The following is a 25,154-nucleotide window of genomic DNA, read 5'->3' as shown; positions in this document are numbered from 1 at the left end:
AAAAATTAAAACATCAGAACCATTTAGGAATCCCTCATCCAAAACTAGGATTAGGTTTTAACAAACTGTATAATCTGGTTGCAGAAAAAATGATCAGGAGCCACAGATCAGAAAAGTGAAAGGCAAGATTAGTCTTTTCAAAGCAGTGAACAGAAAAAAAGAGCATGCTTCAGGTGGAGCAATTCCTGTTACATAAGAAAGGCAACTGCCAATACTATACTGGAACAGTAGGTGAATGAAAACTGGGTGTTAGGCTGATGATTCTCTATTTTGAAACTGTGTATGGGCTAGATGAGAAGCAGAACTCTTGTGGGCTTGTCTAAATTACCCGCTGGATCGATAGGCAGTGATCAATCTAGCAGGGGTCAATTTATCACACCTAGTCTAGATGCGAGAAATCAACCGCTGAGCGCTCTCCCATCAACTCCAGTACTCCACCAGGGCGAGAGGCACGGGTGGAGTCGACGGGAGAACTTTAGCTGTTGACTTACCGCAGTGAGTAGATCTAAGTACACTGATTTCAGCTATGTTATTCATGTAGCTGAAGTTGTGCAACTTAGATCAATTCCCCCCCTAGCATAGACCAGGCCTGAGTGAGTCATAGGCTAGCTGATAATGAACTGACACAATTGAAGCAGACATAAGAGCTGTGACTCAGCAAATCGCTGTGAACAAGAAGAAAGAAAACAGGGCACTTGCAGAGGGAGAGGAAGTTTCTTGACATGAGCAGATTGCAACAAGTCCAGAGCTATGACCTAAAGTGTGGTCTGCTGTTGCGCTTTCCAGATAATGACAAGGAAGATGTTTGTATGGAGGTACCAGCTCCTTACCCTTCTACAAGAGAAAGTGGATTAGCTTCAATAGAAGCTAAAGTCACAAAGAGAAACATGGGGAAACAGATCTCTCCAACTCCTGGACAGAGGGTTCATTATGTATCATAAAATACTGTTTGTTTCAATTAGCAGCCAATTCATATCTAAAGAACACAACCTGCTGCTTGCACAAAACTGGACTGTTTGTGAAATTACTGCTAAATTTACAGAATAGCTACACTGAAAATGTGTTGATGTCAGCCTTATGGAAAAGATTAAATAGGTTGCACATGAAATGCTGCACATACAAACTAAAAACAATAGAATGTCTCTTGTGGAAAATATCCAGTCACCAATGCACAATACACATGTATGAATGTAAGACCAAACATCTAACCTGAAGACGGTAAAAAATGCAACTAGAGCAAACCAGAGGACCGCTGACCTGTCTACAAGGCTGGAAAAGTCAGTCCACTTGCGACCTATTGCTTCCAGTGGCCTGTGAATAGTATGAGTTTAGGTATCAACTATCCAGTGTGAATAGTATGAGTTTAGGTATCAAGTATGTGGGTCTCACAAAAGGAAACCTACATAGTTGCCTGTAAAAGATAATACATGTTAGAAAGCTGAACACTAGGGATTAACGGGATTACATAGTTTCCAGATTGTGGGTTTTCTAATTTAAAGTACTCTAACAGGTTGGTAGCCTCTTGCATCTAGTAGCAGGGATAAGATGTTCATTTCTTAGTTTAGAGGTAAGGCAAAATAAAGTTCAGCTCCCCAGTTTACGGAGCGCATCTACATAGCCACTGTCTGGGGGCAATGGGGAAGAAAAGCATGTACCAAAAAACCCTCTAACTGCAGTGCTCTAAAGAGAACAAGGGAATATGTCCCATCATTTTACCTTCATCTTTTGGAGGAGAGGGGATATGGTGTGAAGAAGGCTAGAGAAGGGCAGAAATTAAGTTTGATCCTTGCTGAGAGGGGGAGAGGTACATAAAACCTATATACAGCAGGTGAGTGATTTCAGCAGGAACAGTAAAAGTTAATGGGATTTACTCAGGCTCCAGATCATGGAAATACCAGTAGTCTGAAAGGTAAGGATTTTTCATTAAAAGAGCTGATCCTAGCTGGAGCCAGAAAATTAGGTCCTCATTTGTATGCATGATCCAACACTAAGCAAGGACACCTAATCACCCCTTCTAAGAGAGAACATGGAAGCTGGCAAAACATATTCTGTTTATAGTCTTCAAATGTTCTTAATATAATGCCTGATTGCTGTAACATGGGTCTAGGCATATCACTGATCAGTAATGCATTTTACAATCTAGGACTGTGAAATCCAAATTCTTAATGGTGCCAAGGGCTTAGTAGTAAATCTTGGCTTGCTAGTCTGGTCTAAGGCACTACAGAACCTATGAGATACACGTTAGGCATGGGGGGGCGGGGGATCAAAGAATGGTTTAAGAACTTTATCTGTATTACAAAAGAAGAGAGAGGCTAAGATATGAAGTCTAGTAAAACCAATCTCCCAATATTCAGAAAAAGCTATCTACAAAGAACCCGTCTCTCTTCTGAGAATCTTGGAGTCCACTGCAAGAATCTACAGACCATATTTGGGTCAAAAACATACCACAGGGTAACTCAGAGTGCAGACTTTACAAGCTAAATTCATTATATCTGGATGCTTATGTCTTATCCTTTGTCACAGTGTAGGTTTACCACAGCTGATTTTGTAAACAACTTGTTCTTGTGTCTTGCATTGTATGCCAGCTCAAAATATCACTTCCTCCCCCACTTGGAATCTCTTATGAGAGAGACTGAATCACTGATTTTAAACAACGTGCGAGTGCACTAGTTTGGCAGTGGGAACACTGGTATTTTAATAACCAGATCAACTTATGTAACTGAGACAAAGGCTATGACTACACTACAGTTTAAGTCGACATAAATTGTGTCACTCATGGGTGTGAATTAGCCACCCTCCTGAGCAACATAGCATGCCAACTTAAGCACCGCTGTGGACAGCGTTATGTTGGCAAGAGAGCTTCTCCCGCCAACATAGCTACCGTCTCTCGCGGGGGCTGGAGTAATTAAGCCAATGGGAGAGCTCTCTCCTGTCAGCTTAGAGCGGCTACACTAGAGACCTTACATCTTATTGATCCTAAGTACTGCACTAATCATTATGTAATGCACTAAGCAGCAAAGTGGTAGGTTCATACAGGTATCCAATGGTAAGTTTTCTATCCAAGTTAGAAGATACACATCATCGGCTGTATATTTGAGTCTCAGGAGATTATTCACTTCCTGTAATAGGAACTCAACAGGGTAAATTGCCAAAAGAGAGTAGAGATCTCCTTATTAATGTAACACATAGATACCACTCTAAAATTAATTTTAAAAATGTACTTCAGATCTTTGAAGTGTGATCAATGCAGTGATAAAATCCTACTGCAAAGAATCAGATTTCATATTGTCTTGATCTTAACTTCCTTGTTATTATTAGTTACAAAACCCCACCAGATTGATGTACCAACTTAAATCATCCAATCTCTTAACAGTGAATGCGCATAAAATTTATAAACAAAATTCACTGATACTTTGTCAAAAACTAAAATAAAAAATACCACTACTGTCTGTAAGGTGCATTTGAAAACATTACATACATGTTAAGAATATCTATTATAACTACAACACCAGTTCTAACTTGAGAAAAAAACCTCTCTCGAATTTGTAAGGGGAAAATGTTTTTTATAGCATTGCCATTTTCACTATGCTGGTTTCGGTAGTTGTTTGGAACATAAGAATGGTATACTAGAACAATGCAATCTACTGCTGTACCTAATGATTCAGTAGAAGGGAAAAATCTCATTGATCCTAGCCAATTGCACAATATTATACTATGGGAGAATACATTTCTCTCTGATCTCAGCTGCTGATTTATAACTAGGGCCCTACCAAATTCACAGCCATGAAAAATACGTCACTGATCATGGAACCTAGTCCCCCACCCGTGAAATCTGGTCTTTTGTGTGCTTTTACCCTATACTATACAGATTTCATGGGAGATGCACGTGTTTCTCAAATTGGGGGTCCTGACCAAAAAGGGAGTTGCAGGAGGGTTGAAAGGTTATTTTAGGGGGTCGCAGTATTGCCTCCCTTACTTCTGCACTGTTGCTTTCAGAGCTGGGCCGCCAGAGAGTGGCGGTTGCTGACCAAGGGCCCAGCTCTGCAGGCAGCAGCACAGAAGTAAGTAATACCATACCATGCCATCCTTACTTCTGCACTGCTACTGGCAGCTGTTCTACCTTCAGAGGTGGGCTCCTGGCCAGCAGCCGCCGCTTTCCAGCTGCCCAGCTCTGAAAGCAGTGCCGCTGCCAGCAGCAGGACAGAAGTAAGGGTAGCAGTACCATAACCCCCTTTAATAATCTTGTGGACCCCCCCCACTCCTTTTGGGTCAGGACCCCTACAGTTATAACACCATGACATTTCAAATTTAAATAGTTGAAATCATGAAATTTACAATTTTTAAAATTCTGTGACTGTGAAATTGACCGAAATGGACCATGAATTTGGTAGGGCCCTATTTATGTCCCAAAGAAGGATGATATAACCCTTGTAATTCTTACCCTGTTGATTCAGAGTTTATACAATTTAGGCCTAATGTGCTCCAGGCTAAATTTGTAAACAACCATCTAGAGGCTGGAGGATGGTACAGACTTTTAAGGAAAACATTCACTTAAAATGAACCAACAATGATAATTGCCCCATTGCAGTTATTTCTTTTAGGGTTCCAGGTTATACTGCATTCAGTTTTGTCTTCAAATGCATCAATGTATAGCAACTGTCAGTCTAACAAGGGAGCTGTTTTCTGTTTGTTCAGATCTACCATTATCACCAAGAATTTAAAAACATTACATTAATTTCAAAGGTTTCTGTGAAGATGCTGTTAACTGACTAGATATTTTTCCAGAAAGGGGGAGGGAAAAAGAGATGTGGAATAATATTGGCACTTAAAATTGTTTTGCAGACAAGATAGGTGTGATCAGTCAAAGCAGGGTCACTGGTCTCTGAAACAGGAAGTGCTCAGTTAACATTATAATGAGCCAATAACTGTAGGCTCTCAACGAATTTGAAACATAAACCAATAAAAGCAAAGACATTCTTAGTCTAGTTTAACAGGCCTACATGCTTTTGATGCAAGTCTGCCTTCAATACAAATTTAGTTGGTTTTGTAAGCTTGAGTGACCAACTTTCAGGCCTTGTCTGTTAATATGTAATAGGGACAGTATTTTTCAGCCTTGCAGGTTACCTTTGATACTAAAAACAAAAAAGAAATAAGGGGACACAGATGTATATGCAAGGCATAAAGGTATCTCAGTAAAGATCAAGCTCCATCAGATTACTATATCCACAGAGGCTGATATTAAATAGTCCTAGGCAGTCAGCTTCAATTAGAAACAAAAGGTTTAGGGACAACCTAATACAAGAGAGAGGATATAAAACTGGTTAGCAAGTTCAAATTTAGCATCCCCACATGAAGATAAAGATAAACCAAGCATGGATTAATAATGACTGTGCAGATTAAAGTCAAGGGTATGGGCTGTAGCAAAGAAAAAGCACCACATTATTTTATGCTCAAAATTAATTTACTGTCCATAAAAATGTTACAGTAAAACCTCAGAGTTACGAACTGCTCTGGAATGGAGGTTGTTCGTAACTGAAATATTTGTAACTCTGAACAAAACGTTATAATTGTTGTTTTAAACATTTACAACTGAACATTGACAATATAGCTTTGAAACTTTACTATGCAGAAGCAAAATTCTGCTTTCAACCTTCTTAATTTAAATGAAACAAGCACAGAAACAGTTTCCTTACTGTATCAAATCTGTTTTTTAAACTTTCCCTTTATATTGAATAGTTTATATTTAAACACTGTGCTGTACTGTATTAGCTTTTTTTATTTGTCTCTGATGCTGCTTGATTGCATACTTCCAGTTCCAAATGAGGTATGTGGTTGACCAGTCAGTTTGTAACTCTGGTGTTTGTGACTCCGAGGTTCTACTGTACAGATAAAACATTTTAGGAAGTATTCAAATACTTTTTTTCTAAGGGATTGGATGACTCTAGAAGACATGAGGCTTTTCACCTCTAAATTATAAATGTGATTTAGGAACAGCTTGTTTACGAGCCCTCTGATGGCTGGTCAGTATTCTCAAACTCTGATCTATGAACCACTACTAGTGACCTTTCAACTGGTCCTCAGAAGTAATAATTAAAAACCATGTACTGACGGGAGGTAAACTCCAGGAATAGCCACTCTCAGAGAAGGAGAAAGCTTGTGTGGAGGTTTATATTGTTTTATTCTTTTCAATTATCCATAAAGCCAAACCTCAGGCATTTGTCTGAACACTAGCTCAGGCATGGCCTGTTGAGGACATGATAGATATGCATTCTCTCAAGAGTTATGGGTAACACAATCTGAAGTATTCTCAAAATAACTGTGAGGCTTGTAGGGTAACGTCTACACAGACAGAGGCAATGAGCCTCCCAGTCCAGAGCAATGGACTTGGGCTAGTAGGACTCATGCTAATGCTCTAAAAATAGCTGCCTAGACAGCTCTTTGAAGTTGCAGGTTGGGCTGGAGCTGAGCCTTTGAAGCCCAGGGATAGGGGTGGGCTTCAGAACCCGAGCTTCAGCCTGAGCCATAACTTCAAAGTGCTGTCTACGCAACTGTCGACCTTGGCTGGGAGACTCACTGCTGCAGCCTGTGTACACATACCTTAAAACAGAATACAGAAGTTTAAAACAAGAAGCATAAAAATGTTTGCAATGGTAATTCAGTGGAAGCAATATTCGTCCTGAGAAGTGAGAAAGAATAGCCTTCAGAAGTCATTTGTGATTTTAAAGAATTATGGGTCTTTTTTCCCAGTAATATTACAGTTGAGGTTTATGGGGGGACGGAGTATTATTTGTTTGCGCCATATTTTGATAAAGTGACCCTCACATGGTGATGTGCCCAATAAGGGCAAAGTAATTAAAGGGCTTATTATCTGATTAAGGTATAAATAGCTCCTTTAAAATCTGCTTCTGAACTTCGGGAGCACTTATTCGTCATTCACATGGAGTTGTCACTCAGGCTGGAGAGGTGGGAAAAAATAGTAATAGAAAACTTTCAACTTCAGAGAAAAACATCTAGGGAAGGCAGTTAGAGTCCCCAAAACAATGAAAAGCAATACTATCTGAACCTGAAAGCCAACACCACAAGGTTTTTCCCCGTTACTGCTAGACCACTTAAACCTTCATTGACTCTGACCTGTTTTTATTCTTTTAGTAAAATGAGAACAAACATAATATATAAGTGTAATCACCATTAACAAAAGGAGCTGCATAGCTAGCTATCTGTACCCTCTAGTAGCTCAACCCTATATAGAGATTAATGAATCTGCTTCTGCCTGTGAGCTAATGAGCCTGGTCCCTTAGCTCAAGAAATACAGCCTCATGATTTTACATTTAGCAGTGTCCTGGGTCAGTCGTCAAACAACCAATTATTAAAGAAGGAAAACTTACAAAGGAGTGACCTTCCAATCCCATTTCTTAACCACATTAAAACTTCCACTAATGCCAGCCACCAAGCTCTTGGAAGCTCCTGAAAAATGTTGGTTTCCCAGATATGATGTCCAAAATCAAGAGAGAACTCTCGTACGGCATGATTATATAAGTCTGTTCAGAGAGAACATTAGCTGATTCTTCCTGCCATTACAAATAATGTTAAATGTGGAACACATCACTGCTCTCTGGACTTTCTCCAGAAATGTTCAATGAAACTGTGAAGTAAAGATTAAATTCCATTAAGGTAAATTATAACTACCTCGAACAGGTAGACTAACTATAACCAGAAAACTCCCATTAACAAACAACAAACTTCATCAGTGTACATAGTGTTCCTGCTTATTTTTTAAACATCTATTTTAGTCAGCTCATGCTCGAGTGATGAGATAGAGTAATATATTTATCTTTATATTCACCCTCCCTTTGTGACTGTTCCTAATGATAAAGGATTAGAACGGGGAAAATTGGCAGATCACTGTTACACCATCAATGACATACTACATTTTAACAAATAAATACTTATAATTTCTCTAAACGTAGGCCACAATTTTGCAATTGCAAGTGCAGATCTTAGCGTCTCTATGAAGTCCTACTGATTACAATAGAACTCTGTAGCTGTGCATGTTGGCAGATCCTGATGCAGGCATAAGTGGCAGTTAAATGACAAATAACCCCTTCAATAGGTTGCACATCTCTGGGGCTGGTGTTTGCCTGGAGCAGCCTGCTATGACACACCACTGAATATTGTGGAAAAGTTAATCATTTTGTGGCAGAGTGAGTGAGTGTGTATGGGGTGGGGGGGCTCAACCAATGAAGGAGAAGGAACTATAATTGTCCCACCTATGAACTTACTTTACTATTTTTAAACAAAATTATCTGTTGGTAATAGCCAAAACCCTTGTGTCCTAGACCTGAATTATTGACCAGAAACCCCAGAATCATGTGGCACTCTGCCCCCTCCAGCCAATTCCCCCTAACAGGAGTATAACATTCTTTTTGTTATTAAATTCTATTTATTTTAGTATGCCCCAAACATTGTTTACAAAGTGCTGCAAATTTCTGAATCCACAGTGAGTAGCTGCATTATAGAAATTATCAAGGGAAGTTGGAGATTTGGCAGGTGGGTGACCAACTGTTTGGTCTTATAGATACTAAGGACATAGGAGATTTTGTTCTTTTGTAACCAGCAGGCAGTTTAGGCTTTTGGTAATGGGAAGAATTGCATCCTTTTGGACAGCAGAGGTGACTTTAATTTGGGGGTAGGAAGATAGGAATTCTTTCCTCACCTCAGCAAAATTTGACAACTAGCTCTCCCCCCTGTACCTACGCTGCTGCTAAAATGTTCAGCAGTGACCTTGTTAGCAATGTTTCCATTTAAGGTTTATTATAGTAAGTCTTCAGTGTTAATAGGACCTTGAGATGAGTGGGAGAAGTTCATACCTTTTAGAATTATTGCTTCAAGGTGTTTGCAAACTTGGACAGACATCATTTACACTGAATTCACATTCAACTGTTTTCTTCCCAACTTAATTTTTTAAAAATAAAGCATAGATTCTGGAGTGCAGTTATGTGGTAGTTTATGTGGCTGCATTATACATGGGCTCCTGCTTCTTAGAAACTACAGCATTTATTTCTCCACCTGGAAGACAGGATACTAGGCTAGATGGACCTTTGGTTCGACCCAGTATGGCCATTCTTATGTTCACCCATGCCATGTTATTCTTCACTGTGTAGCAAAACACCATATTTTATATTGCATGTAGTACTGCAGGTAATATGACTCCTTTACGGTTACTTCTGTCTAAGTAAAATATCACCAATATTCTCTGCAAGAATGCAAACTGCTCTTAATAGAAAGCTTGTTAGATAACTAGTGCTGCTCAGCAGTAAAAGCAGCATACACCGTTTTCAGAAGGTCCTGCAAAGTTGTGGCCACTGCTTCAGATTGGTGATTTTGTAATTTTTCAGCAGTGGAATGTGGCCATTCTGCCAGCTGAAGATTCCTAATGTTTCAGAGGAAAGCAAAAAACTCCAGCCTCAGCTAAAGGCCCAATAGTTCAATACTCTCTTTTGAACCCCAAAGGTCACTAAGTTAACACAGTGAATAAAAACACATTTCATTTTCCCGTATCATTGGTCTAGCCTGCAGAATTTCAAAAGTAAAAATGTATGACATTATCCAATTCTTTTCAACTATTTGTCTCTACCTTCTGTGAATTCCACAGACTGGCTTTAAGAAACAATTCCTTTTGTTTTAAATTTACAGCCAATTTTTTTTTTAAATTATAATTTATATTTGAGAGAGAGAGAGAGCGCACATGAAAACAAGTTAGAACAGACATTTCCAAATACCAATAGAAGAGACATTATATTGGTTAAAAAACAATTTTTAAAAATAAACAAGTTTCCTCCCTACAATTCTAACATCAACTTAGATTACTGAAACAAAGAATATTTACACATATTTTTCTTTTTACTATTTATGCTGTTTGCTCTTTGCATTTCCTCATCTTGGACAACAACATAATTATTTTCACTTTTGTTTATAATAATCTTAAACGTGCTACATTTGTATAGCAAACACCGAAAGAAATGTTTATTAAACAGTTTCCACTAACATTTTTTTTTTAACTTATGGAAAAATGGCCTTCAATTTTGTAAAGGTTTATTTTATAAAACACAATATTTTGATCCAGTTTGATCTGAAAGTCGTCCATTAAACATGAAATGTATGCAGAGGCTCAGCAACATGAAAAGAATGCCTTATTTCTAGGGCTAACAGTCTACCAATCACTTTCCAGTCTATTCTTCAAATCAGAAGATAAAAGCGTTTAACATCATATTCCACATGTTTTGTTTCATTTCACGCTCCAAAACCCCCAAAGTAAAATCCTTTCAACTCCAAACAGGACAAATTCTGTACCACATACCTGTTAAAGACAAACTATGAATTTCTGAAAAAATAGCAGCTTTGGCCTCAGAGTTACAGCTTTCAGCTGATATATACTGTGACATGAAAGATAACAAAATAATAAGAATTTTACCAGACGAAAAAAATATGAAAAGTAATTGGTCAGGTCTAGGTAATGTTCAACTCAAATAAATGCAAGCCAGTAAAATTATATAATGAAAAAAAGATCATATAAACCATGAGACTGAAAATGTTTATTCATGCGAGTGAATTTACATATGGAAAGCCACTATTCAGCAAAGTACTTAAGCACACGAATAATTTAATTAAAAGGTAAGGGACTACTACATGCTTAATGATAAGGGCATGCTTAAGTATCTTGCTGAGCTAAGGCTGAAGTATTTACAGTACAGAATTCAGGCCTAATCCTGAAAGATACTAAATACCCTCTGCAGCCACTGATTTCAGGACAGATACTTAGAGTTCTACATCCCATTTATTAATCAGGACATGGAGATGGATACAAAATATGCAATGAAGAAAGTGTTGGTTTACAGAAGGTCTTCTTACTTACCAGTGGCTTGACAGAAGAGGTGAAAGGTCCCATGGACACTAACATGCTGTGCCTGGTCACTTAGGAAAGGCGGTAAGAACATGACCATTACAAGCTCTGTGCTAGACCAAACATCAGGCATGGTATTGGTGAGTGAAGGAGGTGAATCACTTCCCACACAGGACAAAAAGGAGGTACCAGTAGGAGGGAAAGGTATAGAAGATGAGGCTGTGTGACAGAAGAGGACAGAAAAGAAAAAAAAAAGGGCACTAAGGAAAAAAGTTTTAAGAAATACATAACACTGAAGAAATAATGCAAAAAGGACAAATGAGTTTTAGAAGGATGACAAATAAAAAGCACTAAATTCCTGGAAATGAGCTCTATTCACCATCTACCCCCTAGGAATTTGAAGCTGAAGAGAAAACCTCTGTGAAATTCATTACAGAAGTCTCATTAAAGAAAAGCACAACTTAAGGCTTTACAGTATTTAAAGTGGTTTCACTATGTACGCTGGATGAAAGTCAAGGATATAATACAACTTATTTTAATATTTATTCTGTTGCTTTTCATATGTACATAATTAAAAATAGAAAAATAAAACCAAACTGAATCTTATAAAATATAAACTGTTTACACTAAGATGATCTAAATTATATTATGTTTGAATGAGAGGTCAACAAAAACAACAAAAAGAAGCATGGGCATACTGCTATTTACTATGACAATTCTATTTCTAACAACATTTACAGAAAGACACTATGGAAGAAACAATTCTTCAGAACTGTACCGCACAAAAAACTTTTACAGACAAATAGTGCCGCTGTGAACCAGGTTTAGGGTGCTTGTACTTTTCCCACTTGCAGGCATGATTCATGGGACAATTCAGCTAACCAATTCTTTTGAGCAACTCCAGTTTCAGTCTCCAGTTGCATACGAGATTGGTAGAAGTTATCCAGAAATAGTGTAAAATTGCAAAAACTTTGTTTTTAAAGAGAACTTCAGTTACTTTTGAGTATAAAAAAACTGCAATGTTGTCTTATCTAGCTATCAACTGCAGCAAGTTTACCCCATCCAATTATTACGTCAGATTCTTCTAATAAATTCTGAATTGGTTCCACAGTGCAAAAACCTCTCAGAGAGGTATGGCTAAGTGACAGCTGCTTTCTGTGCCATTTCACTTAAAAAAAAAAATCTAGTTTTATATAGCAACAGAATGCAATGGTGTCCATCTTGTTGGTTTTTTTAAAATCTTACCTATGTTCCTGCAATCCCGGAAAAATGACATTTATCTATTCTGTTGTACCTAAATTTCTAGAAAGCAAAAAGATAGCACTTAAAGCAAAGATTATCCCTGAGAATCTTACGCAAATCAAACTAGCTCTTTCCCAATGCACATTTAAATCTAAAAGGTACACAAACAGCAATTTTTAAAAATTAATTCTTAAATCCATTAAAGCTACCAAACTTGCCAACAGACTCAAAACATTATACTAAGAATAAGAATCACTAGAAGCAAAGAAATGTCCCAATCCGGACAAAATGCTATAATTTACCAATCTGATAAACAAAACTTCATTTCCAATTTGGAATTAAAATTAAATTAGTTTTTTTTTAAAATGGCAGCTAAAATATATGCAGACTGGAAGTATTTTATTTAGTTGATTGCATTAGAGAGTAATTTTTAGTGTATGGAAGGAAAGGGATTAAATAAAACAGTAATTGCATTTGCAACTGTTAAAAGTACTCTGAAAAATCCTGGACCAAACATGGTGATCTGCAACTGGCCATTTTTTAAAAACCATGAAATACGATTATCGGATACACCAGTATATTGTTTTCTACTCTAGCGAGGTTTGAAATTGGCGTGCTGAATCTTTTAAGCGCACATAACCCTCTATGGCTAAGTTGTCACATCCAAAGTATCCGTGCTCAATTAATTAACCGTAAGAACCACAGTTATTTTTATGATTAATGTGGAGGAATTTCTCCTTCAGTCACCCTCTGCATCTGAGTCAGCATATTTTAGTTCACACTTAACATCAAAAGGTTTGTCCTTGACTTCTTTGTGAGCCTGCGAGGAGACATCATCATGTTGAACCTGGCCATTTCCACAATCTGGTTCAGTCTCATATCCAGTGTCATGAGCCGGCTTTGGCTGCTCTCCAGTTTGATTCTGGATACTGCCTTGCTCCACTAGCGTTTCTTTTACACTTTGCTCACAATCAGAAAAATCTGATTTGGGTTTTTTCTTACCAAGTAACATAGCAGAGCGGAATTTTAAACACTGGCCTGGTAAATAGCCTTTATAACAGTTGTAGGACAACAGACTTAGGAAGAGAACAAAAAAGAACAGAAAGAGAAACATTAAAAGGAAGTTATCATTTGACTTTAAGAACATTGTCTTTTCGGGGATTCCATCAGGAACAGAATTGAAGATTTCAGGGTTTGAGGCTGCGCTTGTTAGGATGGGGCTGATTGGCTTTGTAATTATCCTTCCTGTTGATATTGACATAATCTGGGTGGTCGAAGTTTGAGCAGTAGACCCTTCTGTTGGTACAGTTGACATTTTTGGTACATCGGTATTACCTTCTGTCTGTGTTGCTGGTTGGATTGGACCCACAGGACTAGGCTGGATTTTTTTCAGTTTCAAGACATGTTTAGCCACCACTTGAGAAAATTTCTTATTCTTCACTTTTTCTTCTGACAAACACTGATAAATACCACTATCTCCTTCTGATAAATTGAAGATGAGCAATGCTTTCTCCAGAAGACGATACTTGGGGCTCTCAACTTTCAATACATCATCTTTGAATTTCCAAACTACCTGAGCCAGGTTGGATTTTTGAGAACATTTGAGTTCTGCTGTGCTCCCATGCTTGAAAGTATGCTGCACAGAATTCTCTCTTACTTTATCTGGAACATCAAAATAAATTTGCAAAGTATCAGCAATGATTTTTGATTGCATTAATCCCTATAGTTTCATGATTCTGATAGACTTAATGGAAATATAAAGTTTACTCCATGAAGTCTACCTCTATTCCCCAGTTTGAAACAGGATTACATCACCACCAACTAGGTACTTTTTAGTTCACACCAGCAGGGTCTACACAGGACAGTTAGAGCGCAACAGTTCAGAGTGCTCTCCAGATCAAACCCTCTTAGTCCAGACTGTGGTGATGGGTAGACAAGCCCCTAGGCCATGAAGACATTCAAAGTCTGAACAAACCACCAAACAACAGCTATGCCTGAGATACTGAATATACTGAGGGATATAAAACCTCAGGCTTTAGGATTTATACTAACTTCTTAATTTAAGAATTAGGATTAGGCCTTTATGGGGTTGATTATCCCACATCTTCCTATTAAGGAGTGTCTTGAACCTTCCTCTGAAGGATCTGATGCTAGCCACTTTTAGAGACTGCCAGGATATTGGCCTAGATGGACCACAGGTCTAATCCCATATGGTAATTTTTATGTGTAAGTAGTACATTTCTGAGTACGTAAATATTGTAAGCAGCTAAAAGACATCTACATATGATATTGATATTACTCAGAAATACCACTTTTCAGTTGTAACACACTAACCCCCACACACCAAAACAAAACAAAAAACAATTAAAAAAACCAACATATACACAAAACATACAGCATGATAAAGCTAATCAATCAGCAAATAGCATTCTGAAAATGATCCATACAGTGCTTGACTTAATAATAAACATGGTAAAGTAAACCCTTTGAAAGCCTCTACTACTGCAATCTAAGTCTCCTGGAATCCTAATTCTCCCCAAGGATTCCTTGATGTGGTGACAGCAGCAACACACACATTACAAAAAAGAAAAGCTGTGATTATTTGAGCTTTCAATACCCTGGAGCATCATTTCAGCTACTCTAGATATCTGCTGAGTGGTATTCAAAACCTTTCTCCCAACCATAAATCAGTTTATCTGAAGATCATTTCCTTTGCTCTAACCATAGTAATCAGGTATTTCTTAACACTGCCATTAAAATTCCCAAGTAAGCTAATAAGTATCAAGAATGTAATTAAGGACTCGAATGTAATTTCTTATGGCAAACATCATTCTCATTCATAAGCAGCAGCTGCAATGGCACAGGTTCATTTTATTGTTTATTACACTAAATGTAACACTATGCAATGTATGTCTATCAATACAGACATTCAAGATAGCACATATATTGTACAGATACTCAAATACAATATGTAAAACTTAAGTTTAAACACATGAAATGGAAATGCACACTGAATAATAAAAATATAAAACAAATGAATAAATATGGCAATTTAAATGCACTAAATATTTATTTTTTAAATCACTTTTATAAAAAAAACAAAACTTACCAGGGCAGGAAGAGGCATCACCACCTATGTTCTGAATCCAATCCCTATACAAATTAATCAAGCATTAGAAGTTGTAAACATATATTCCTCACCACCACCCCATGATTAAAAGGATCAGGATAATGATGATGTTTAAATTATGCAGACAATCACAATATCTTGGTAGTCAACTAATAGGAAAATCAGTGTCTAAAGATACACCGCATGCATGGACCATTAATATAAGTAAATTGTTACAGCGTGCTTCTTGTTCATTAATGTCAACTGGATTTTTTAAAATTAAAAAAATTATAAATGATAAATAAGGTAACAAATGTATCAATATTACATAATTTTGTCAGGGAATATTCACACTACAAATGTAGAGTTTCTTATTGCTAATTGCAGGACAGTCAACAGGTGCTATTACCTTTCAATTTCATCTTCTTTAAGAATATTAATACAGGAGGGTTCATGTGATTTCCAAGCACAGTAGGGATCTCTAGCTAGAACACAGTCAACACAGGTGCTGTACTTGTCACAGAATGCAACGGGAGACTGAACCACACCAGAATTGGAACCTGCATAGAGATACCTTTTGCCCTGTGGATGTAACAGAGAGAGACCATCCACAATCATCATCTGGAAATCATGTAACAAACATATTACATTCATCAATTAACCACATTCTTAGGACTTGCAGGCAGAGAACAATGGAACAGCCAAGAAAATAATGGATAGACCATCTATGGGAGGACAGAGTGGATATGGTGCAAGCATTGGACAAGCAAGCCTGGAAAATACTGATCCAGTGACCAAGCCCAGTTAGCTAAGAAAAAAAAAGGGGGGGGGAGGAAGAGACGGGACAGAAGAAAAAAATTAGGACTTGAGAGAGCATATTATAAAATACAGATATATACCAGTAGAGGACTCGTGGGAGATGAGGGAAGGATTACTTTGTTTTGAATAGTATTTTAAAAAGGCAAGGAAGCTGTCTCAGTGTGGGGGTGTGGATTAGATGATCCCTCAAGGTCCCTAGCAGCTAGGGTGACCAGATGACCTGATTTTATAGGGACTGTCCCGAGTTTTGGGTCTTTTTCTTATATAGGTTCCTATTAACCCTCACTCCCTCTCCTGATTTTTCATATTTGTTGTCTGGTCACCCTACTGGCAGCCCTACATTTCTATGATTCTATGATCTTGACAGTGTTCAATGACTGGAAAAATGAGGGGAAATTGTGAGCGTTATGAGCGCTTGTAATAGGAGTAAATATTCAACTTTAAACCTAAGAGTCATCCATAGATTTAGAGCTGAGAAAACAACAGATTTTTTGGTTCACTGGCAATTCCAAAATAAAAAAAATTGTTTCAAGTCAACCACCACATTTTCTTTTGACAAAATTGAAATCTTTTATTTAAATTTCAACCATTAAAAAAAATCAAAAACATTTTAAAATAAAAAGAAAATTTTAAAACTAAACATCATTTTGAACCAAAAAAAAAATCAAGAAGTTTTGTTTCAAAAAGGTCAAAACAAATTGTTCACATTTTTCAGAATTTATTTGAAGTTTTGTTTTTTTTTTTAAAACCAAAACAATCTGGTAAAACTGACATGACATGACATTAGCAGTATTGTTGAATCTGCCTTTCTGAAAAAAGTTTCAGATGAAAAAGCTCACTCAGAGCTGCGCATGAAAAGCCCATGCTGCTGAGGACTCCAAAAAACAGGAATGGATGGTGGGTTGTGGGATCCACACTGACAACAACATCCCAGAGACTCACAGTTACTACAGGGTAAGGTAACTTCTCTCTTCTGAGTGTGTCACAGTATGAATCCCACAGCAGGTGACTGGCAAGCAGTATCCTTCCTGGATGGTGGGAGTGAGGAGTTTCAGTTGCATTAGACAAATAACTGAAGTACCACTCTCCTGAACTTAACATCAGACCTGGTTGCTGTGTCACAGACATAATGTTTAACAAAGGTCAGTGGATTGCTCCACATTGCTACCCTGCAGTTCTCAGATACAAACACATTCCTAAAGCAGGTCAAAGATGCTACCTGTGCACTGGTGGAGCATGCCTTGATATTTGGAGGGAGAAACTCAGCAAGTATCTGACAGCAGGTAGAAATGCACTGTGATCCACTTAGAGATTTTTGTGATGAGGTGGCTTGGCCTTTTGATGGGCTAGATATGCCCATAAGGAGGCAGGGAGACCAGCCTAAAAGGTTGGTTAAGCTCTGTTAAGGTAATATAACAAGGCTCCTGAGATGTCCAATATATGTAGCTTCTTCTCTCCTGGAGCTAAATGAGGTTTCAGGAAAGACTGGCAGGTTGACTACTTTAGGTGAAATTATGAGACCACTTAAGGATGAAGTTAGGTTGTGTTCTCAGAACTGTCCCTATGAAAAGAGGCATTCCTTCCTGTTCTGCAGAACGCCGCAGTGCAGATCCTGATGGACAACACATCTGTAATGCACTACATAAATAAACACACAGGCACCTGTTCATCCCCTCTCTGCCAGCAGGCCATAAGACTGTAGACTTGGGGTCATCACCATGAGGTAAACCCCACTGGCTCTGCACCTTTCAGGAGTCAGTAACAGTCTGGCAGACTTCTTAAGCAGATGTATACTGACATGAGCACGAGTGGTCGCTGCAGAATTCCATCACAGAACTGATATTTCACCATTGGGGGACTTCTACAATAGATCTGTTCATCACAGAGGACACCACCAAATGTTTTAATTTCTGCTCTAGAGGGGGCATGAGGCTGACCACCTTATCAGACACCTGTCTGCTACAGTGGTCTCCAGGCCTCCTGTATGCCTTTCCCCCAATTCTCCTGACCTTGAGAGTAATATCTAAGGCTACTCCAGACAGGCTACATTGATTGTGATAGCTCCCTACCAGCCTGATGGCCTGGACGTTGGCTGGCTGAGTACTACCCACAGGGACCATTCTTGACAGGTTTGAGAAATTCTCATGCTGCCCAGGAAGCCATCTGCTAGGAAGACTTACTCCTCCAAATGGAATGGTTCTCCATATGAGCTGTCCAACATAATTTAGACCACATCAAAGATCCTCAAGTACATGCAGCATTTGAAGCATGCTAGATTGGCAATTAGTTCTCACAAAGTCCACCTGCCTGCCCTATTGGCATGTCACATTCTGATTCAGTCATATTTGGTTTCACATCTGATGGTATCAAGGTTCCTCAGAGGCCTCCTGATACTTACCCACCTGTATCCTATGTGGGATCACATCATCATCCTCCTGAAATCAGTGAAGCCTCTGTTTGACAGATCACCTTACCCTCAAGATTGCCTTTTCCGGTGGTTATCCTCTCAGCTTGAAAGGTTAGCAAACTCCAAGCCCTTATTGCTAGACCTCCTTACAATGGCCCTAGGCTCCAGGACGTTCATACGTACATTCAAATAGTTCTGAGACCATGTCCCTTGCATCTGCAGATGGTTCTGGTGGGTTCCCCAATCTATCCCCAAGGTGTCCATGATGAGTGTCATAATCAAGAAGGGGGCAAAGAGGGGCACCCCCTTTTGTATATTTCCTGGGCCCAGCCACCATGTGAGCTTTCGCAGGACATAGGGTGAGACTGTGATTCTCTTGATCACACAGTACTTGGTCAGAGAGTACACTGATCTCAGCCATAGCTCTAAGGGTTGTAGGTGAGGTCTGGCAATTGGCATCACTTATATACTTGCCAACATGTGACCCTGTAGCCCCAGACATATCCAACATCACTGTTGGATTTGATTTTACATTATTTGCCATTGACTGGAGAGACTGCAACCTGTCCATTCTCTGGGAGATAGGGCAATCTTGGCTAGCCTGGAAATTGTCAATATGTTGAATATATGAAATTTTTCTTATATGACAGATGTCTCCTCTCTAGCAACTCTACGATTCTCATAAATTCTTGAAACAACTTTAAACCATCCAGCACTGGCACCAGTGCAGAGAACACTGCATTGTCGGGTGATGGAGAGATTTTTTGGTGGTCGAGTAGGGCCAGAGGAGCAACAACATCTTGAGTCCAGTTCTTGGTAATCCTCTCTCTCTAGGTCTGGCCAGGGATACTGCTGGGCAGAGCATCCTCTTCTTAGAGTGCAGTGGAGATTGGCTCCTAGAAGCACGAGGGGGGACACAAGTAAGGCCACCAGGACTATGGCAGCATGCTGTAAGGCTACTGCTAGCTTGTTTGATATTGGCCAGTCCACAGCCATTCCTGATGGGGCAGTGGTTGAGCCCTGTAGGAACAGCTGACTGGCCTTTTGGAGATACTGCCCTTGGTTCTCAGAAGAGAGGATTCTCTGCTTAAAGGGGGCAAGAAGACATGCCCTGGTGACAGGGAGAATGAGTAAATATCTTCTAGAGACAATGCTAAGGTATATGGCACTCTCATTACATGGTCTGCAGTGGTACCAAAGATGGTCCTGCTTTCTTGCAGGGTCATGTCAGTTCGCTTTATTTCAATTGTAAGGGTCGGTATGGAAGGTTGTGTCACTGGTACTGGGATTGGTGTCAGAGAAGTTTTTTTCTCCGTCGCAGGCTACTCCTTATCAACAGCCTTCAGCGCTGTGGGGTATTTTGTGGGTCTCTCTCCTGAGGCTTTAAGAGGTCCATCTTTGTGCAAAGACAATAAGCTCCACCTGGATTCTCTGGCTCTGTGTTTGGAGAGGCCCCCTTGGAGCTGGGCTTCAATACCGGTGGTGTTGGTATCAGTGCATTCTGCTTTGGTGCTGGTGATACTGATGCCAAAGCAGGTGCCAGTCTTTCTCTGATGTTATCTTTTTCTGAACTGGTCTTGAGCACCACATGTCTACTAGATGAGGTGCTGGTAGAAACTGTCTTTCTCTTCGGCTCTGAAGACACAGTCATTGATTGTTCTAGTAGACAAAACTTCAACCGCGTGTCCCATGATTTACACGCCTTCACAGAGAATGAGAGGCATACTAAGTACCTACGAAGCACATGGGACTCTCCTAGATAGAAGAAGCATCTGCTGTGCTCGTCTTCTAGTGGAATTAGTCTATTGTGGGAAGGGCAGGCTCACAGGTTTATAATCCACCATATTGCAGTACCCTGTACAGGAGAGGGGTGTTTATGGGGGATAACCATACAAATTCAGTCCAGATGAGTCTAGGTCATTCACAACAGTTCTGAAGAAGTTTGGAAAATTTAGCTAGAGTGGGTTACGACAGTAGTCAGGTTTCATCTCGCTGCTCCAGGCGATATTGGGGACCTGGGAGAAGGTTGCAGTCACCTTGCCCCTTATGCTCCTGCATAGGAGTCTGAGTAGACACAGTGCCCCTACATGACCCTAACAGACACAGCTGTTCAAGAGACTCCAATCTCATGGGCATGAAGCCCGTGGGCATGCACATCTACCATGGGATCCACACTGACACATACTCAAAGAACCAAAAAGAAATTGGTGAAAAAGTTGTGGGGGAAAATGAAACAGGAGACATGACTATAAAGGAAACATTTAATATATATATTCTCCCTGTGCGCGCAATGGTTACCATTAAAAAAAATCAAGGTTTGCTAACAGTTACTGCACATTGATGTTTGAGTTATTACTTTATTTCCCTTTACTTAGTGATGGAAATAAATACAGTATCTGTTGGTTAATATTGACAGACTGGCAATTAGTGAGTGTGTGTGTGTGGGGGTGGGTGCGCGCGCGCGCGCGCATGCATTTTCCATTGTGTCTGGTAAAATTAAACACAGAATAACCCACTTTTGAATATTATAATAAAGTTATTTTATATTAATTTACAAGTTTTATTTTAATAAAATAGTTTAATACAATATCATAGCATATATTGAATTAGAACATAAGAACTGCCATACTGCATCAGACCAATGAACCATCTAGCCCAGTATCCTGTCTTCTGACAGTGGCCAGTGCCAGATGCTTCAAGGGAAATGAACAGAATGGAGCAATTTAGAGTCATCCATCCTCTGCTGGCAAGTCCCAGCTTCTGGCAATTGGAGGTTCAGGGACACCTGGAGCATGAGGTTGGATTCCCATCTTGGCTATTAGCCACTGATAGACCTATCCTCCATGAACTTATCTAATTTATTTTTTCAACCTAGTTATCTTTTGGCCTTCACAGCATCCCATGGCAGCAAGTTCCACAGGTTGACTATGCACTATGTGAAGAAGTACTTCCTTTTGTTTTAAACCTGCCGCCTATTAATTTCATCGGGTAATCCCTAGTTCTTGTGCTATGTGAAAGAGTAAATAACACTTCCTCCACACCATTCATGATTTTATTGACCTCTATCAATTCTCTTAGTCATCTCTTTTCTAAGTTGAACAGTCCCAGTCTTTTTAATCTCTCCTCACATGGAAGCTGTTTCATACCCCTAACCATTTCTGGTGCCCTTCTCTGCACCTTTTCCAATTATTTTTTGAGATGGGGTAACCAGAACTGCACACAGTTTTCAAGGTGTGGGCATACCATGGATTTATATAGTGGCATGGTCATATATTTTGTTTTATTATCTATCCCTTTCCTAACAGTTTCTAACATTTTTAGCTTTTTTGACTGCCGCTGCACATTGAGTGGCTGCTTTCAGATAATTATTTAAATAATGCTGTTAAAATAGTTAACATCCCAACAAAAAGTCAAAGGCAAAAGGGAAAAGGAAAGGAATTTAAATAAGTGATTAAAAAGTTTTTTTTAAATGATAGTTTCTCAATTATATGCCCCATATCATTAAACTAGCTCTTATCTCTCAAATAATTTGAGTGAAGAAAAGAAGAATTTTCATTACATTTCTTTTGAGAGTAGAAACCTTTTATTGCTTTTGAAATTCTACTTGTATAAGATTTTTCTGTGATGTTGCACAAATACATGGAGGACACTGGACAATTACCTAGGAATCTATGGACTGGGAATGCTTTATCACACTGCAAACCCGTCCACTAAAACAAAAAGTGGGCTCTCTGCATTTACAAAGTTTCTCTTCATCTTCATGAAAAATAGGAAAGCTTTCCAGCGACAGGTGCTGGAAAAACACAGTGTGTAGGGCTCTATGAAAAAGAGGCAATACTGCTGACATGCAAAATGTATTTAAATATCTGACTCAGCACAACAAGGCATAGATTGCCTTTCAGATACAGTGGTAGCCTCCCCAGTCGCAAGCTTCACGGCATTTATTGATCACAACAAACTGGTAAAGGTTAGGATAATGATCTTACATTTATAAAGAATCTTTCATTTCCAATGAGCCCAAAATGTTTACAAATGCAAGTAATTCCATTGACATTTATGGCACTACTACTGCGGGGAAAGATTACATGCATAAGTAAGGGTTTGCAGGGTCATGTCCTTAACTAGTATACAAATTACATACAGAATGATCATCCACATCTTGTCAGAAAACCATCCAGCAATTGCTTGACAGTACAGAGTAAACTAGACTAGAGTTTAGGACATGCAGTGAAGAATCTCTTTTCCAATTGGAACAGCAGGGGAATTTCAGTAGGCAGAATGCAATGATCCATGCTGGAATGTGACCAGGACACTGGAATTAGACACACCTATTCTTATGGAAAGTACACTACAGAAAAATCTGGTAGAATTTAAATAGAAATGAATCATAACAATCAATAACATTTGCAGATGACATCCTTACTATAGAACTCCATTTGTTGGTTTAAAAATTCCACAGAAAGGGTACCATTCCCTTAAATTCTACAGAATTTTTCCATAAGGGGTAATGACTTCTGCTTTACATTTAATCAGAAAACTGGTACCTCTCACAGCAGCAGAGTAGTTCCTAATATCATGCTGGGGAACTGGTTCTAGTATAGACTCGGAAAGAAGAATGCCACCTACTGAAACACCACTATCTCTTTCTTCACCACCTACGCATTCACCCTTGGAAGCTTCCCATCCACGTACCAAATGACCCAGCCTGACTCTCCTTATCTGGTGATGTCAGACAGTATCACAACACAAGATGTTATGGCCACAAGTCATATCCTATATTCTGAGTATTATTTCAGGGATAGTCACATTTTCCAACAAGCCCTTTTCTCTTTCTTCACACTACTGGGGTTACCCTTCTTTTTTTTGGGATCTTCCACAAAATGTCCTCAACACAGTCCTGTTTTTCATGCTTACCTTTTTTGATGAAAGCAACAGTGTCTGAACTGGCTCAAAATTTTGGAAAAGCTGTATTTCTTCAATAATATGCATTCCATTTTCATAGCTAATAGCTTTATGAAGGGCTCCTTTATCTGAAATAGCCAAACAATACACCTTAGTAAGGACCTCAAAGAAGAGCTGTGTGTAAAATGTGTACGTTTGCTATAGCTTGCATCAATGATCTTCACTAGTAGACTTCATGAACGATAATACTTTGAGTTCCATCTGACAATCTTGAAGTGCACTATAAACATTAACAAATTAGGTCCCATGACAGCCAAGTAACATCAGTATTTCAGCCTCCATTTTACCAAGAGGGAAAATGATGCACAAAGAGGTTAATGGCCAGGGTAAGTTCCAACTTAAGTAAGTGGTAGAACTTCTGTTGATTTTAACAGAAGAAGGATGAAATAGAACATTGGAAAATGTCCTTTTTTCCTGCCTGTGGAAATTCTTGACTTCTTGTCAAAAAACTAAAACCTGAAAAATTGCGGGGAGTTTTTATGAAAAAAAAATCAAGTTTTTAGACAAACAGACACTTCTCACAAAAATTTTTGTTTAGTCAAAAACTCAATCTTCCATAAAAAAATAAAAGTTTCAAATGGAAAATTTTCAACCAGACATAGGATTAAGGGCTAAGTGGCTTGCTCAAGGTCACACTTAGTAACCCAGTCCATGTTTAGAATACTAGGAGCTAGACCCAGAACCCAGACCTTTTCATATCCAAGTCACATGCTTTAATATTAGATTATGTTTCTTCTAGCATATTCCTATGATTCAACCATTAGACTAGATTAAAAGAATCATGCCTAAGAAAATTTTCTCTTCAGTAGTTAACCATCATATCCAGTCTATAAAATCTATGGTACAATTCTGTTGGAAGCATTTAATTGATAATATATTAAATTTAAATAGAGATATTATGGCTATAAATGTGATTTTTTTTTTTTTTACTCTTGTGCAGCCATTAAAATGTTCCATTAATTATGTTTTCTCATTTAATTCTTGGAACTTCAGTGTATTTTCAGTTTGAAACCAAATACTGCAAAATTTGTTAGTACCTAGTACAAAGTACAATTTGAGCAACTGAGCCAAACACAACTGCTGGACTTGGTAACTGAGTTTGTTCAGGACCATGTTATTGTAAATGTGAGAGAGGAAAAATGTCCATCTAGCATAACTGTAGAAGGAAGTGCGGAAAATCTGGATGGGAAATAAAGGGAGAGACTTGATAACACTGACTGACCTGAGTCCATGCCAAAATGTGTTCAGGCCAATTTGGCAACTAAGTGATGATGTGTTGTGCTAACAGTACAAAGGCTTTTCTCATTTTAAAATCCTATTTTGTCCCAGAAAGTCTTGTCAAGTATGATCCACCTATCCCAGTTTTTAAATCTTTGCAGTATCTGTGTATTTTTAAATTTCTATTCCTTACTGATTTTTAACCTTAAATCACTAACCTGTATTGCACATGTGAACTAGGCCAATCTCCTTTTGTGGTATATTCATTTCCCAATTGGATCTGCTTCACTAAAAGGAATTGCTTATTTTATTTTGTACTAGAGAAGGCAAGTTATTTGAAGACTATTCATGAATGTTTGGTTAGGTCAGGCGGATAGGAAGAAGGGAAGGACCCCTCTGAAATGGACATATACACAGATCAAACGGGGAAGTTAACCATTAAAGGAGACACATTTTTATCATGTCAATATGCATACAATGCCAAGAAAAACATAAGA

At 38.7% G+C, this 25,154-nt stretch overlaps 1 protein-coding gene across 8 annotated transcripts in view; it reads right to left on the bottom strand.

The window, feature by feature from the left end:
- SEMA4D (semaphorin 4D) overlaps positions 1 to 25,154 on the bottom strand; it is a 173,643-nt gene that overhangs the window by 11,251 nt on the left and 137,238 nt on the right. For 4 of the 8 annotated variants that reach the window (XM_038403519.2, XM_043514747.1, XM_043514748.1 and 1 more), the window contains 4 exons: positions 23,392 to 23,507; positions 15,661 to 15,833; positions 15,252 to 15,295; positions 12,137 to 13,804 (listed from right to left, as the gene is read on the bottom strand). In XM_038403519.2, the coding sequence (XP_038259447.1) occupies positions 12,882 to 13,804; positions 15,252 to 15,295; positions 15,661 to 15,833; positions 23,392 to 23,507 (1,256 nt within the window). In that variant the 3' untranslated portion in view covers positions 12,137 to 12,881. Of the gene's footprint in view, positions 1 to 10,912; positions 11,120 to 12,136; positions 13,805 to 15,251; positions 15,296 to 15,660; positions 15,834 to 23,391; positions 23,508 to 25,154 lie in introns of those variants that run through there. The other 4 variants (XR_006281458.1, XM_043514749.1, XM_043514751.1 and 1 more) reach the window with 2 other exon arrangements.

This window comes from Dermochelys coriacea, chromosome 5 (assembly GCF_009764565.3).
Source record: "Dermochelys coriacea isolate rDerCor1 chromosome 5, rDerCor1.pri.v4, whole genome shotgun sequence".
In the NCBI taxonomy this organism is placed as follows: Eukaryota; Metazoa; Chordata; order Testudines; family Dermochelyidae; genus Dermochelys; species Dermochelys coriacea.
The sequence above is the reverse complement of the archived record's forward strand: the minus strand, read 5'-3'. Positions and strand labels throughout refer to the sequence as shown.